This window comes from Centropristis striata, chromosome 2 (genome assembly GCF_030273125.1).
Source record: "Centropristis striata isolate RG_2023a ecotype Rhode Island chromosome 2, C.striata_1.0, whole genome shotgun sequence".
Taxonomy (NCBI): domain Eukaryota; kingdom Metazoa; phylum Chordata; class Actinopteri; order Perciformes; family Serranidae; genus Centropristis; species Centropristis striata.
The window spans coordinates 32803902-32819541 of record NC_081518.1 but is presented as its reverse complement, the minus strand read 5'-3'; the positions used below and the strand labels follow the sequence as shown (position 1 = coordinate 32819541).

The following is a 15640-nucleotide window of genomic DNA, read 5'->3' as shown; positions in this document are numbered from 1 at the left end:
TAAACTATCTTTATAACACAAAGAAACTTCACCCTTTTCACAATGGTGATCGTAACGTTGACGTATAATCACATGTCCATCTCCTGAAACCGCTATTTGGATTGGCAAAATTGGATTTTGGTGTATTTAAAAGTGTAAAGTTGTGTTATTTGGACACAGATTGAATAGACTGGGTTTCTGAATCTGTGCAAATAAAGATTCCTCAGCTTCCTCACCTTCTTTGGTTCCACTGCGGTCAGTCTCGGGGCCGGTATTGGGAGATCGCTTGGGATTCTGTGTCAGGTGATTCTGTCTTGTCCAGTCAAAGACATCACTCCGGTCTTGAGAGAAGCCGCAGATCCTGTCATCCTCAAAACCACACACATGGTCTGGAATATGTGTGTGTGTGTGTGTGAGTGTGTGTGGAGAAAAACACAAAAGAGGGAAATACATTAAATTAATGATATTTAAGGCAGGTGACAATCCAAACTATGGGCGACATTATCCATGTTTTTAACAACCCACTTTTACCACAATATGGCAGTATAGCTGTATAATAACCTGTGCAATATGCACTTCAAATGTGAAGATCAGACAGCCAGCAATTACTGACAAAATGATCGGCACCATGTAGGCGGCAGGGTGTATAATGTGAAACTTAAAGTGGCTTGCACATATTATGCTTATTCTAATGCATGACTCCCACATGCACAAGATTTTAAAGGTAAGTAAGATGAGGTCAGCCTGTGTCAAATGAAAAAAAAATACACATCAAAAGGCATTTATCAAAAGGTTTTTTACTCTTACAAGATTTCTGACAAAAAAGGCGTGTAGCCTGGAGAACAGAATGAGGAAGCAAGATGCACAATTATCAGGGGAAGAGCTGTTGACCTACTGAACCCTGGTTCACACAGGTTTATTATAGTCTTTATTTGAAATATTGAATTTGTTGATACTTTTCAGGCAGCAATAAAATAAAACTACCATTACTAAGACAAAAGTGATAATAAAGAAGAGTCTTCTATGTCGAGAGCTACAACTTCTTTAAAGGGGAAATGTTGGGGCTTCCATCTATGGGATGGGTATAAAGTATAGGAAGTGTATATATCTTATATGTTGTATCTCTTATTAAGAACCTTTTGTGAGAAAAGACATTTGAAGTCTAGAAAGCTAATGCATGGATTGTTGCAGAAAAATGTTCTTTCTGAGTAAACTTCTAAAGTCTCAGTGCTCATTGTAAAATGTGAGCACTGAGACTCAACTTTACACTTTCTCATGAGCAGATGTTCTGCATGTTGTGCATGAAATACATTTAAGTGCAACTTTTACTTTCTAAGCATTTGGATTTGCATCATTCTCACAAAAACAGCTATGATCAGATGCATCCTCACATTATAAGAATTTTTCTCCCATCTCCCCAAAAAACTGAGAAAGATCTTTGCGAGGGGATTCTCAATATCTTTGATGCTGACGTGTCTTGTTAAGCCAGATAGAAGGGCTTCTCTCTTTGGTGTTTTCCCCTCCATTAGCCCATCTGGAGGGCTTTGCCGTTATCAGAGACTCACCAAACAAATGAAAATCGAAGCAAGCGAGTAAAACGACAGCTATCCAAAGCCACCCAAGCTGACAGATTCTGTGAAAGCTTCCCGGACACACACTCACACAGTCCGCTGCAGATGCATATGGCTCGCGCTACCCACGAGGATGGCTCGTGTGCACTTCTTTGTTTCAGGGAGCTAATCTATTACTATTCACACCCTGCTCCACTACATGCGCTCTTTTCAATTTGCACTGTTGTTCTCGCAGTCTGTTCCAATCTGCTGTTGTTTTAATTGCCTCACCCTGGCGGAGCCAACTGCCACTCCTGCCAGAAAAATGCTGCGTGTCTCTTAATGAAGAAAATAGACAAGTTGCAATTGACTGAGAGAGAGAGAGAGAGAGAGAGAGAGAGAGAGAGAGAGAGAGAGAGAGAGAGAGAGAGAGAGAGAGGATGAGAGGGATGGAGGAAACAGGAGTTAGTGCAAGAGGGAAGACAGAGAGGGGGGGAAGGAGAGGGGAATGGAGGTGCACATTTAAGGTGATATGTTACATGATTTTAATATAGTTTTATCGAGTGGGTTTCAAGTATTTGTTCACAAATCTTTTAATTCAAGAACATTTCGCCTTCTCTCTTCCCTTCTCTTCTCTCTTTTTTTTAAAGAGGGGTGTAGATGGGGTCAGGGGATGTTCAGGGGTTAAGAAAAGATGTCTCATAGCAACACCTTGCCTTGACAAACTTGTGCTGACATTGCTGGCAGCATACAAGCAAAATTAGCTTGCATCAAAATTCAACATGCCTTACTTACTTCACCACCCTGTCATCAATCAGGTCACAACAACAAGTTTAGCATGGTGAAATGTATAAATGTTGAAGAAGGAAGAGTAGAAGTCTCACCTGAAGGTCTTGGGTAGGTGTAGGCTGTAAGACAATGATGTCGATTATGACACAATTTATTCAATGATAAATGACTTCAGAAATAAATGCATAAATGGAAGCATTTATAAGCATTTAATAAGGCTCACGTTCTGAGTACTGTATGATGCGGCTGATGTAGTCTCCAGTGCTGTAGGTGGTGATGGGGGCCAGTCGCACCTCGTAGGACAGAGGGATCCTCAGGTCTGATATGGTGTGAGATATCAGCACTCCCTTCTCTGGCTCCTTGCCCTTGAGGTCTATCTGCTTCGACAGCACGTTCTGCTTGTTCTAGATTTAAACAAGTGAAAACACATACAAGCAGTGACGATTCAGTCAAAATGTATACTCATAAATATGGACAAGCTTGCTGAAAACAAAAACAAGAAAAGACAAATACACCAGAAAATGAGGCAAATCTGGCTCAGAGGCAGAAACAGTCAGAGTGAAAATATGAGCTGCATTCTGTTCCACAGTGTACATAAAGAGTACTCCCTACTACCCGCTCTCTGTTCAGGGATTATTGGTTTAAGTGGACATCACTGGATGAAACAGACATCGCTCCTCCCTGTGTTACCTTGGTAATGTAAACACCTTGAATAAATAGTGATCTTGGAGTGGAAATTTTACACCACTGATTAAGTATTCAAAGTGTAATAGCACTTACTTAGAAAAAAAGGGTCTATTTTAATCTGGGTGATAATAGGACGGTATCTCGCTGACTGTTAGTCAGACTGACCTAAGATTTTGTATGTAGCTTGCGCATGGCACAAAGGTGTGCATCCTCAATTTTGAAGATTTTTGAATTAATTTGTGTGTGTGTGTGTGTGTGTGTGTGTGTGTATGTGCGTGCGTGTGTGTGTGTCATCAAAGTCAATCAGAGCAGAGCAATCAACAGAATTAACTGCCACCAACTGCCAAAGTTCCGTAACAGAGGTAGACAGACTGGAATTTCAGGCCTCAAACAGAAAGCATTTTTGGCAAAACCATCATACCTATCATTGATCTGACTTCACTTTGAGCGTCCTGAGTTCTTCCCGAACGTCTACATATGTTTTTTTTAAGAAAAATAAAAAAATAGCTTTGTTAGAGCGAACTAAAAAAACTGTTACATCTCCCTTTTCCGGAAATCTTCCAGTGTTTTTAATATGGGAGCCAATGAGGCTGTTGGTGCGTGTTGGTGGCGCATCTGTGCGTCCTACGCCCAAACTATAACTCTGACAGCTTTACCAGAGGATTGTGAGTGAGAAGACAAATTTTCCTACGTTTCTATGAATAAATTATTTCTACAATTTTTTCTCTCTCTCTAAACTCTGGCGATGATGTCACACACTGTGACACGAACAATCCATGCAATACACACCCATTATAATCTCAAAATTTCTCCAAAAATGATCATGGTCATTGAACAGGGATTGATAAAAAAACTATATGACCTATCGAAACGTGGATTAATACACCGATACACAAGACTTGTGTCTACTGTTTAAAGTTTAAATGGAGTCTCTAGGTGAAATTATGCCGGAGTAGTAGACGTTTAAAAATCTCCAATTATTGTTCTTTTTCGCTCATTTTTTTGGGCAGTCCCATTCACTTCAATGCAAAATTTTAGGCAGTTTTTCGCGACTTATGTCACGAAAAATTTGTATTCAAGTAACAGCACACTGATCCCGATCAAACCGCACGTTTTGATATATAATTTGTCCTGCAACTCTTCAAGTTGTAGGACCAGTAGCGGGACGAAATTGCATCCGGAAGAGGAAGAAGAAAAAATCCACAGTATAACAATAGTGCTGGGTGTGATTGCCCCGTGGCCCTAATGACAACATCACACAGTTCATATGGAAATCGTTAATATGACATGGAAAGTTAGCATTCACATCAACACTTGAATTCTGAGCACAGTAAAACATGGAAAGCATGACCCCATTGGAATTCACCTTTACTTACAACACCAATTCACAATGACTGGTGGTTAATGTTGTGGTTAATATATAAACTGTTGATAAGTTCCTCCCCACACCACTGACAGTTCCCTTTCAACTCAGCTATTTGCTCCCAGGTCTGGCATCTTACATAGCTGAATATCCTATGCAGTCCAATCAGCAATTCTTGACAATGTTAAACACGTTCAAGCATAGCTCCCATCTTTTCACCTTTCTTCATACCATCCTCACAATCAGTAACAACACAAATCTGGAGGGTTTTTACTGCAATATTAACTGATCCTACAGTATAATACTGGTAATACTCTACACTTTCATGTTATTCTATGTAAATAGGCAAAAGACTCATGTTAAAGATGACAATTTTTCTGTTAAAAATACTGTCTGCTCACATGTGATTAAAGCATACCTAAAACCACTGATCATATATATGTATTTTGTGTTGTATAAACAACAAACATTTATCGACACACAACCTATTAATCACTGTATCATCATTTCCATATTTTGAGAGTTTCCTCATATTAAATGTTTTGCCAATGGAGTTTGGTATGGGCTTATAGCCAATCAACATGCCTGAAGACTTGGATTGTACCTGTTTTGGACTGCATACATTTTAAATCACACCTTTTATCCAAAACAAAGGTAAGCAGCTGTCAAAAGAATAATTTGCAGAAATCTGTTTTTTTCTAAATGCTTCTAAGGCAAGAATAGGCTACGTGTCAAAACAAAGATGGTGTACCACACTAAAGTCTGTTCTGAAAAAAACCTGTTGCTAAGGTAGTGTTGTTGTTGTATTATGGCCCACAGCTCCCACCACATCAAATCAATATACATATAGCCGTATTAGTAGAAAATATAGACATTTATCTCACAGTACCGACATTTAATCCCGAATAGCCCTTAACAAATTGAATTATCTGTGCTTTACATGACTGAATATTAAAATATAAAAATTGTTATGATGTTTATCCAATTTTCTGAAACTTAAGTTAGGGATGTTTTTTTTGTTGTTAGCCACCACTTTTAATAGAGCTATCACTGTGTTATTCCACCCACGGAGAGAAGGATCCATTAGCTGTGTATCTGCCTCTGATCCCAGCTACTTAAAGACCTGACAGTGAGCTCAATCTAATGCATTAGGTCAGCCACTCCACCATAACACCTCAGTACACCCACAGCATGCCATTATCAGGTAATGCATGCAGCAGGAACGTGTGTGTGTGTGTGTGTGTGTGTGTGTGTGTATGGTAAATTTCTATAGCACAGAGCCCTTACAGCAAAAGTTGAATATAAAAGTTGATAGACAATAGATTGTAAATGTTGGCCAGAAACAAAGCAACATAAAAACAATATTATAAAAATTTGTCTGTTCCAATTTTGCTGGATTATCATGCAAAAAAATATATATATAAGAAGGGAAAAAGCTCAAATGTGCATGCTTGCTGTTCTGCGTCTACTCAGCTCTTCCAATCCAGTGTGGCAGTTTGGTAAGTCATAGAAGCACTGATGCATCCCATACTTTCCCTGTAATTGCTACAGAACTGTGTGCTCTGACATCAGCCAATGAAATCTGCTTTTCCTCCTGACACTAAACTTGAGGTGTGCTATTCCCATTGGATGTATAGTCCACATATTCAAACCCAGCCACACTGAGCTGATCATTTCTATTGACAAGACCATGGTGACTCCTGCCCATACTGCAGAGAATTTGGTATGTCTCCAATTATTGTCCCATATGGCAGCCACAGCCTGATCCCTGGGAGTTTGTGCTGGGCAACATTCTTGGAATCAAATCCTTCCTCCTCACCAGGCTGCATGCCACTAATGGCTCTAAATCTTTTTTTCTCCGTGCCAGTCTGGCTGTTTCCATTTTTCAGTTTCTCCAACTTGTTATCCCTCTCTTTCCAGTCATGGAGCATCCATTTTTTTTGCCTTTCACAGCGGCAGGTATCTGTCAATGCAGGCAAAAGATATTTTTTCTAAACAACAAAACACATTTGCTCCGAACAAACAACAGTCCTCTTCTCTAATGCACGGTAATTGTTCCAAAAAAATCCCCTCCATCTGCTCGTTAAACATTTTCCTTTTCCAGGAAACTCTCCTTTTATGGTGCTGTTGTGAACACTGCTGCATTATGGGCCAGGCCTTTGCACACAGGACTCTTACTTGCTTGTACTGTAGTTGGAGTGATTTTTGGTTCATCTAGTATTGCACCCACTAAATTATCACTCTGGTTAGTGGCATCAGCTAACTGGGAGTTCAGAAAGAAGAGGACTTAGAAACAGGATGTTGTGTAATAGGACACTGCATCTTTCAAGGAAAACGCAGCAAAGCGACCTTTTGGTTTAAGAGACCATCACATCAAGGAAAGGTCACAGGTTTCGATTTCTCAAACAGCGATGTGTCTTGTTCAAGATTTCATGAATAAAGTCCTGGACCACTGGTTGCAAAATTTTGCTAAAAAAAAGTCCTGATAGTGTTACTGGGTAAATGTGTATTATTAGTGCCAACTGTCAATATCTTCTGTGTGAGTGGCTGAGAGAAAGGGGAGATAGGGAGAAATGTAAAAAATGCTTTTTTTCTGACAAAATGAAGCAAATGCTAAGTAAATTACAGGTTTTCCATCCACTCTAAACGTGATGATTTTAATGAAAACTGTATATCCACCGGTGGAAGATGTCATTAGATCCGATACATAAGCAAGTTAAAGTCAATGTCAACGCCAAAAACACTAAGCAGAGGCAACGATCAGCTCTTTTTGTAATTGGGTTGTATTGTTGAAAACACTGCCATGCAATGTTTGTCTCAGTCCAACTAAAATTTGGGATTAGTTTAGAATAGTTTATCAGCCAGTTTGTCAGTAAACAGACTCTTACTGTTACTCCCGTGACCAGGGCTGGACTGGCCATCTGGCATACTGGGCAAATGCCTGGTGGGCGGCAGGTCTTTTGGTCCGATGATATATATATTTTTTAATTCTTAATTAATATTTTGGATTGCCCAATGCCCAATAAAACAGTGAGGTGTCTTTGGCCCCTTCTGCTGTGAATCAATCAATCAATCAATCAATCAGACTAACCCTAACCCAAGAGCCGAGGCCCCCTCCTACTTGGGCCCATCGGCTGTCAATAAAGCAGTTACAGCTCGGACAAAATAAAAATGAAACGCATACGAGTCACAGGACAATTATAAGAAAAGCAAATGCTACCAGCATCTGTAGCAGGACTGGCAGCGGCAGGTGATGAGGGAGGTGGCAGTACAGTGCAATACAGTGGTGGCCTTTAGGGAATTAGGCGAGAGAGGTGGATAGAGATGGCAGCACCCAGGAACATGCGGTAAGAAGAGATACATTTTCTCTGCCTTCAAATATCATGAAGTCAGGTTAATAGCTTTATTTTGCTAGCTTGCTAATGTAGCGGCTTGGTACTCTCTCTGGCGTTGTGTAATTTACGATGAGACGAGACGAGACTACGACGACCATCTCATTTGGCATCCAGCTGTTTATTTCGGACACTGGCACAGGAATTAACTGTACAGTCAGTCAGGTTTTTGCTCTCTCACACACACATGCACATCTGGAAAATATAAGATGAAAAGACGGTGCAGGTTAGCTAACTTGTGGCACTAGCCATTTTGTAAACAAAAATAAAATAAAAACACCGTCAACTTTTTACGAAAAAGGACAAGCTCAACCGTAAGGGAGCTATATGTTAAAAAAAACACAACTTAAACCACCACTTTGTAGTATAAATAAAGTAATTAATATGGAAAAATGACGGAGCTCATAGCTCGTGCACCTACCAGGGAGCCACGAAGGTCTGACTGTTGCTGCCCCCCGGGGTGCACGACCCTATACCACAGGGGTGCTGCGTTTAATTACTATGGGACAAGTTTACATGTTGAGAGATGAGTTTTTATATGGCAAGTGGAATCAAATTTCTTATTAACTCTGTTGCACTAAATTTTTGAACACAGTATGTTTAGTTTGTTTGCTACATTATCGATGTATCGTGTATAGATAACCAGTACTGTTTGTTTACTGTTTGTTTACCAACAGTACTGGATGCGCGCGCAGCCAAGTGGCAAAAGCATATTAAGAGAAGAAAGTTTCTACTGCCTTCACCATGTGCGCACTGATGCCAGTAAGTTTAGCCCGTCCGGATTTTTAATGGAGTTTAACAGTTATGGACACCCTAATTACGTAATTGGTTGAAGTTTTTATACTGGCACAGCAACATGCTAGGCTTGCTGTTGTTACTGTTCAGTTATATTAGCAGTTTGCCACACGTTCTCGTGCCTTGTCATAATTACATGTCGGTCAGTCCTATTAGTGTTGTGAAGCTGATTCCCTGTTATCTGTGCCAGCGTGTTAATGTGTGTTATATCTTTCATATATATGTTATGTTATATGTTCATATATATATATATATTTATACATTTAAGAGTGAAAGTTATCCATTCTGATTTTCTGTGTTTTGATTGACACTTTTGAGGGCAGTTTTATGTAGCCTACATGTAATGTGGATATGGAGCGATATTGTTAGTATGTCTACATGGTTAGGAAAGCACTAAGATAGTTTATGTGTCATCAGTTGTGGTGGGCCGGTCGGGGCAAAAATGCCAGTATCGATTTTTGGTCCCAGTCCAGCCTTGCCTGTGGCATGATGACCTATGTCATAAACACAATTCCTGCCTATAACACATAAACATGCCTCCCAGATGCGGAAAAATGTAATTACTGTGGGTTGTCATAAACGTAAAGAAAACAGAAAGTGATAATGGATTTAAAAAAAAAAAATACAGTACAGGCCAAAAGTTTGGACACACCTTCTCATTCAATGCGTTTCCTTTATTTTCATGACTATTGACATTGTAAATTCATCAAAACTATTAATGAACACATGTGGAATTATGTACTTAACAAAAAAGTGTGAAATAACTGAAAACATGTCTTATATTCTAGTAAGCAAAGGGTGGCTACTTTGAGGAATCTAAAATACAAGACATGTTTTCAGTTATTTCACATTTTTTTTGTCAAGTACATAATTCCATATGTGTTCATTCATAGTTTTGATGCCTTCAGTGAGAATCTACAATGTAAATAATCATGAAAATAAAGAAAAACGCATTGAATGAGAAGGTGTGTGTCCAAACTCTTGGCCTGTACTGTATATATATATATGAAATTGAAAACTGTACAAAGAAATATAAACTATGAATTGTAAATTGAATGCATGTTGTTTTTATTCATGCTTTACACAGCATCCCAGCTTTTTTTTTTTTTAAAGTACTTGTTTTTGCAGCAAAATGTCCTGTATGCGATAACTACTGTACTGTACTCTCTTACATTTTTAGATTGTTAGCATTTATTTATTCATCTTTAGGCAGCATTTCACTATGGCTGGCTCTAACTCAACTATGTGCTGTATACATACAGTATAGGAACTTTATCTTTTGCTCAGGAACCACTGGGCAAACAACAACAAAAATATTTTTGAGGGTCAAGCCAAGTGATTTGGAAACATTAGTTTAATCTATATGTACAGCATTTTATAACATAGTTGTGTTTTCCTGTTGTTTTTTTATTTTATTTTTAAATTTCAGGTGGTGGTATTAAGCCTTGTAAAGGATTAATACAGAACTATGATATCTTCTATTCATTTTCTTGCTGAATCTGCCAGTATTGTAATGTTCTGGATGTTCTGATCAGCTGTATCTGCATTCTAAGAGTTTTGTTCAGATATTTGCTCAGTTGTCATCATAACTGACTATATAAAGTCATGCATTTTAACATAGTGTTTAATATTTTGCATGGTAGCAGTTACATAGTAAAATATATTGTGCCCTTTTAACACCCATTTACGCTCACATTCATCCATATAAACATTTACACATTGCTCATACAGCATATGCATAATTATGTGAAATATCGCAGGAAAGAAAAGCTATGCTCATGTAATATGCATGGAGTGTGTGTTAGCAGAGAGAGACGAGTTAATAATGCTGAGGAGTCGGAGCTTTAGAAGTAAGTGGAATGTGCTTTCTTTGTGAGTGGAAAGGGTCTGCGAACACACACACACACACACACACACACACACACACACACACACACACACACTTGTTTTGGGTGGTTGCAGTGTGTGGGAGATAAAAAAAAAAAGATCCAGACTAAAAGCATGCGCACACACACACACACACACACACACTTTGTGGACCCGAAAACACACACTGGATCAATGAGGTGCTGAAGTGTGACTCAGAGGAATTCAGCTGCTCCCAATGCAGGTAAAAGTCTCCATCTCGCTGCTTCTGTCTCCGTCTGCATCCCTAAGGTCAGAGGACAAAATTTGTGTGTGTGTGTGTGTGTGTGCCTAAGTGACAGGGAAAGAGGAAAAGACATACAGCATGTAGAGAAAGGACATACAGAAGGAGACAGTGAAAACTGACCGGAATGAGTGACTGACATATTTAAAGAGGCAGAGAGTGGTGGCTGGATGATAGAATGACATGGAGGCCCATATACCGGTCTTGACGTGTGTGTGTGTGTGTGTGTGTGTGTGTGTGTGTGTTTGTGTGTGTGTGTGTGTGTGTGTGTGTGCACGCGTGTGTGTATCTGTGCCACACGCTTTCTGGAATTTCAGCCAGACAATGTTTTCAGCTGTGTCTCTATCAGGCTGTCAACAAGGAGACAGCAAGACAAAGAATGTGGGAAAGAGCAGCCATGAGATGGGAACACAGACACAGAGCGACTTGAGTGTGTGTGTGTGTGTGTGTGTGTCTGTGTGAGGAATTAAAACTGACAGCGTGAGAGGAGGCGGCCTCTTCAAACACTAAGAAGTGTGAGGTTAATTTTTCTATTATCCTCTATTAATGGATCTCTTTCATGATTCATGACTGATCCAGCAGTTCACCATTTGTGTGTGTGTGTGTGTGTGTGTGTGTGTGTGTTTCATCATCATGCATGTGTGTCAGTATGTACAAGTATGTATGCTTGCATAGGCCTGTCTTTGTGGTCTTGTGTGTGATATATATATATATATATATATATATATATATATATATATATATATATATATATATATATACATATATATATATATATATAGTGGGGTTGGTTATGTACATAAATTATTCATGCATTTGATTTAATGTACAACTCTAATTCATCATGAATATTCTTAATTTCTCATATATATGATAATCGGGATGTGTGTTTGTGCGGGGTGTTTGTGTGTGACTGTGTCTCAGTGCAGAGAGAAGCTGGGTGTCGTTATGATCTGAAGCCAGGTCAGCTAGCCACACTGCTTCACCGACACACACAGTGAGTGCACAACTCCATAGCTGCAGGCGGACGACAGGTCGATATAGAGATGAGGTGGAAAGATTGAGAGATGGGAGGAGAAAGGTGTGAAGAGGGAGAAAAAAGCAATTAGGAAGGCACAATGCAGAAGAGAAGAAGAACAGTGCAGACTGGAGAGGCAGAGAAATGTGGTATTAAAAGCAACATGACTGCATATGTGTATTCTTGTCTCTGCAGTATATGTGTAGAGAATATGTGCATTTTGCTATGGTACATGGTGTGTGTGTGTGTGTGTGTGTGTGTGTGTGTGTGTGTGTGTATAATCTGCATTATATGTCTATATTAGGGTAATTTTGAGGGCACTGTAACACTCAGAACCTATAGTGAGCATCAGAGTCTCATCAAACAGCAACAATGTGCAGTTTAAGATGAGCAAGCTCTTATGAGAAAATTGAAAAATCCAAAAACATTCACCAAGGGAACCATCTGCCCTTGGTGAATGTTTTTGGATTCGAACAAACAATGTAAGGGTTAGTACAAAAAGTACAAAACAACTCAGGATCTGACATCTAAAAAAAATAAAGTATAATCCGATAAAATCCATAAGCAAATATCACATAAATTATCAACTTAAGTTAAGAGTATAAATTAAAAAATAAAGTTTAAATTAAAACAAGCCACAGCATTTTATGACAGAGTCATGTTGTATTTTCTTCCTTTAAGGGAGTAGAATATTTGTTTCATAAGCAAAGTGTATCCATACAAATGCACTGCTAACAGCTTAGTTGTTTAAGGAAGAGGAAAAGAGGGTAAACGTTTGGTATCTGACATGAAAAAGTGACATTAAGCCATCAGGAAGATTCTTCCAATCATTCATTACTTTCTTCCCCTTTTTGTTCATCAAAAATACTAGATGACAAAGTCAAAACTATGCAATATTATTGTTTAAGCAGATTAACTTGTTTTGCTTGTTTATTTGGTTGAAATGATTATTTTAGGCAAACTCAATGTTTTCTGTTTGTCTGATATCAATAAGTTTTCTATACATCCTTATAATAAAATCTACAGCTGCTTTGCTGAGCAGATTTTTCCACCTGAATCCTAAAATTAGTAAACGAATGCAGCGTTACTCCCTTAAATGCATATGCATGGGATGTGCAGTGCATTCATTAATATTGTGCGACTCTAAAGACAGACCTCTTCCTTTGGCAGTGAGTGTGCCTATATAAAGCACAAGTGTCTGAAATGAGCCACAAAAGATGTAGTTAATCTGTCTTTCTTGTTGCAAAACGGTAAAATCATCACATGTTAATTATCTCTCATGAATCAAAGTGCTCATTTAAGAAACGGTGGGGGTGGAGGTTGGTGTGTAGGAGTAAAGGGGGGGGGGGGGGGGGGGGGGCAGCCTGATGAAACAAGGAGGGCCTGTCAAGTGTGTTAACAGGGAAACCCCCTGCAGAGAGAGACTAAATTAGGAAGTGTAAACGGGGATTTCATAGCCTGGCGATGAATCATGGAACAAACCATGTAATCTAACACACACAGAAATGGACATAGGCTAGAGACACAACTAAAGACAAATGCATTCACATATGCATACAGGCACATCGCGCCATAAACTGACACAAGTCCCATTACCCTCCTACACAGCAACAAAAATCATATGGACACACTTAATGCATATAAGCAAAAGTTAAAGGCATGTGCTGAGACCTACAGTACATGAACTGATCCCCTTTTATTCCCCGCAGTGTCTGCATGTCTCCCCAGAGACCCCCTACATCATTTGGTATGTGCTAAAAAGATGTGAGTGTCAAAGCGTTAAGAGGATGAGCTGGAGAGAGTGTTGCAGGAATAGATGGGTTGTGAAATTGAGATGGTATTACATTTGAATGTTCTCGTACTCTATTTAATAGTCGAGAGGACCAGTGAGATTCGCTGCTTTTCTTTAATTTGCATCTTATTTCTCTCTCTCACACCCTTACATTCGCTTCCTCGCTCGCTCTCACCCTCTTCTGTCTTATTTGTTGCCGCACACGTACAAAATATGCAGGTAAAAAAAAACGTGAAATTAAATTCAAGTTTAACAACATTTAAGAAGTCCTAAACTGCCACTTAATGCAACTCATTATTTTAACACTGTCAGCATAACAACTCGCAGCGACAATTCATCAGCACTATTTCCATTGCCACAGTTCACCCAACATTAAATGCCATTAAGACTGCACTTACAACACAGTACCTCAGAGCCTTAAAAAACTGGAAGGGGGAGAGGCAATGAAGATACACAGAGAGAGAGAGACAGAGAGAGAGAGAAAAAGAGAGACAGAGAGGGAGAGAGAGACAAAGAGAGAGAGAGAGAGAGAGAGAGAGAGAGGAGCACAAGAGATGACAAAGAAATAGAAAGAAAGAAACAGAAAAAATAAGTAGAGATGCTGTGTGTGACAGATAGAGAAGAGAAACAGTGGATGGACAAAAGGAAAAGGAAAAAGAGAGAGGTAGTGCGGGATATTGAGAGCTGAAGCATGCTATCAGATGTGCATCTTAGGAGGGCCAGTGCTCATTTTCTGTCTCCCTGTAGAGTTTTACTTAATGAGGTAAGCAGCCAAGTCTTAAAGTAGGAGGGGAATTAGCTATTCATCCGCACAAAAGCAAGCTGGCAGACCCTGCATTCCCTCTGTTTCAGTGTCTCACACACACACACACACACACACACACACACACACACACACACACACATACACACACACACACACACGCATACACACACACACCTCCTTCAGCCAGTTGTGTATAATTCACTATTATCCTTCCTGTCTTCTGACTCAAGGCCAGTAATCTATGAATAGATGTTTGAAACAAACAAGAGGGTGACCTGAAGTTTCTCTCCAACTTCAGATTAGGGGGCCACTCAGAGGGCTCCAAACTGTGAGTTTTACAGCAGGGGTTTGGTCAGGGCAAGCAGCAAAGTATCTCAGTCTAAAAATATGTAATGCTATTGGTAATTACTGATAGTATTAGGCTATAGTTTAAGAAACTGAATTTATTCTGGACAACATTACCAACTGAATCAAATTAATGGCATATCAAAGTTGTATTTTGATCTGTCTTTTAAGCTAATTAACCAAGGTACATTGGTGTTGGTACTGTGGTATGAGTATTGTGTGTTTATATTTAAAAGCCCAACTAGGGACAGGAGTTGAGAATTAGCAATACGTTTCATTCTTTTGTATTGGAACTATGCAGTGGTGCAAGAAGTGTTCAGATCCTTTACTTAATTAAAAGTACTAATATTAGACTGAATTACTGCACTACAAGTTAAAGCCCTGCATTCAGAACTTACTTAAGTGTAAATAAAAACGTATCAGCATAAAAATGTACGTAAAGTGTCTTAAGTTAAAATACTTGTTATGCAGAATGATCCCACTCAGATTGTTTTATATATTCCGAATATATATTGATTATTATTTTGATGTATTTATGAAAGCAGCATTTACTGTTGTCTGGGAAGGACTAAGTTTGACTACTTTATATAGTGTTATGTGATTAAGTTTATAAAAATGTTTAATCGTTTTAAATTTATCATGTTTTTCATGTGAAATTTGTCCTGAGAAGTAACTTGTAACTAAATCTGGCAGCTAAATGTAGTGGAGTAAAAGTATAAAGTACATAAAATGGAAATACTCAAGTAAAGTACATGTACCTCCAAATGGTATTTAAGTACTTGAGTATATGCACTAAGTTGCATTCCACTACTAACTATGCTAAATTGCATTGTCTCTATCAAATGAAATAAAGAAAAAAATGATTGGGAAATGGACAAATATGTGTGCACATTCCATTTGCCATATATAAATGTAAACAAAATATCTCCCTGAGCATATCTAGAATGTCTTAAAATCTACTTAAGGTGAATGCATGTGTTGAGTGTAAGAGTTTATTTCAGTGCATGTTAATTCT

The 15640-nt window shown here is 38.9% G+C and overlaps 1 protein-coding gene across 3 annotated transcripts in view; it reads right to left on the bottom strand.

Annotated features, from left to right (window-relative positions):
* LOC131987720 (MAM domain-containing glycosylphosphatidylinositol anchor protein 1) overlaps positions 1-15640 on the bottom strand; it is a 224345-nt gene that overhangs the window by 41184 nt on the left and 167521 nt on the right. For all 3 annotated transcript variants that reach the window (XM_059352583.1, XM_059352575.1, XM_059352592.1), the window contains exons 12-14: positions 2542-2722; positions 2414-2437; positions 216-368 (exon numbers count right to left, since the gene is read on the bottom strand). In XM_059352583.1, coding sequence (XP_059208566.1) covers positions 216-368; positions 2414-2437; positions 2542-2722 — 358 coding nt within the window. The remainder of the gene's footprint in view (positions 1-215; positions 369-2413; positions 2438-2541; positions 2723-15640) is intronic.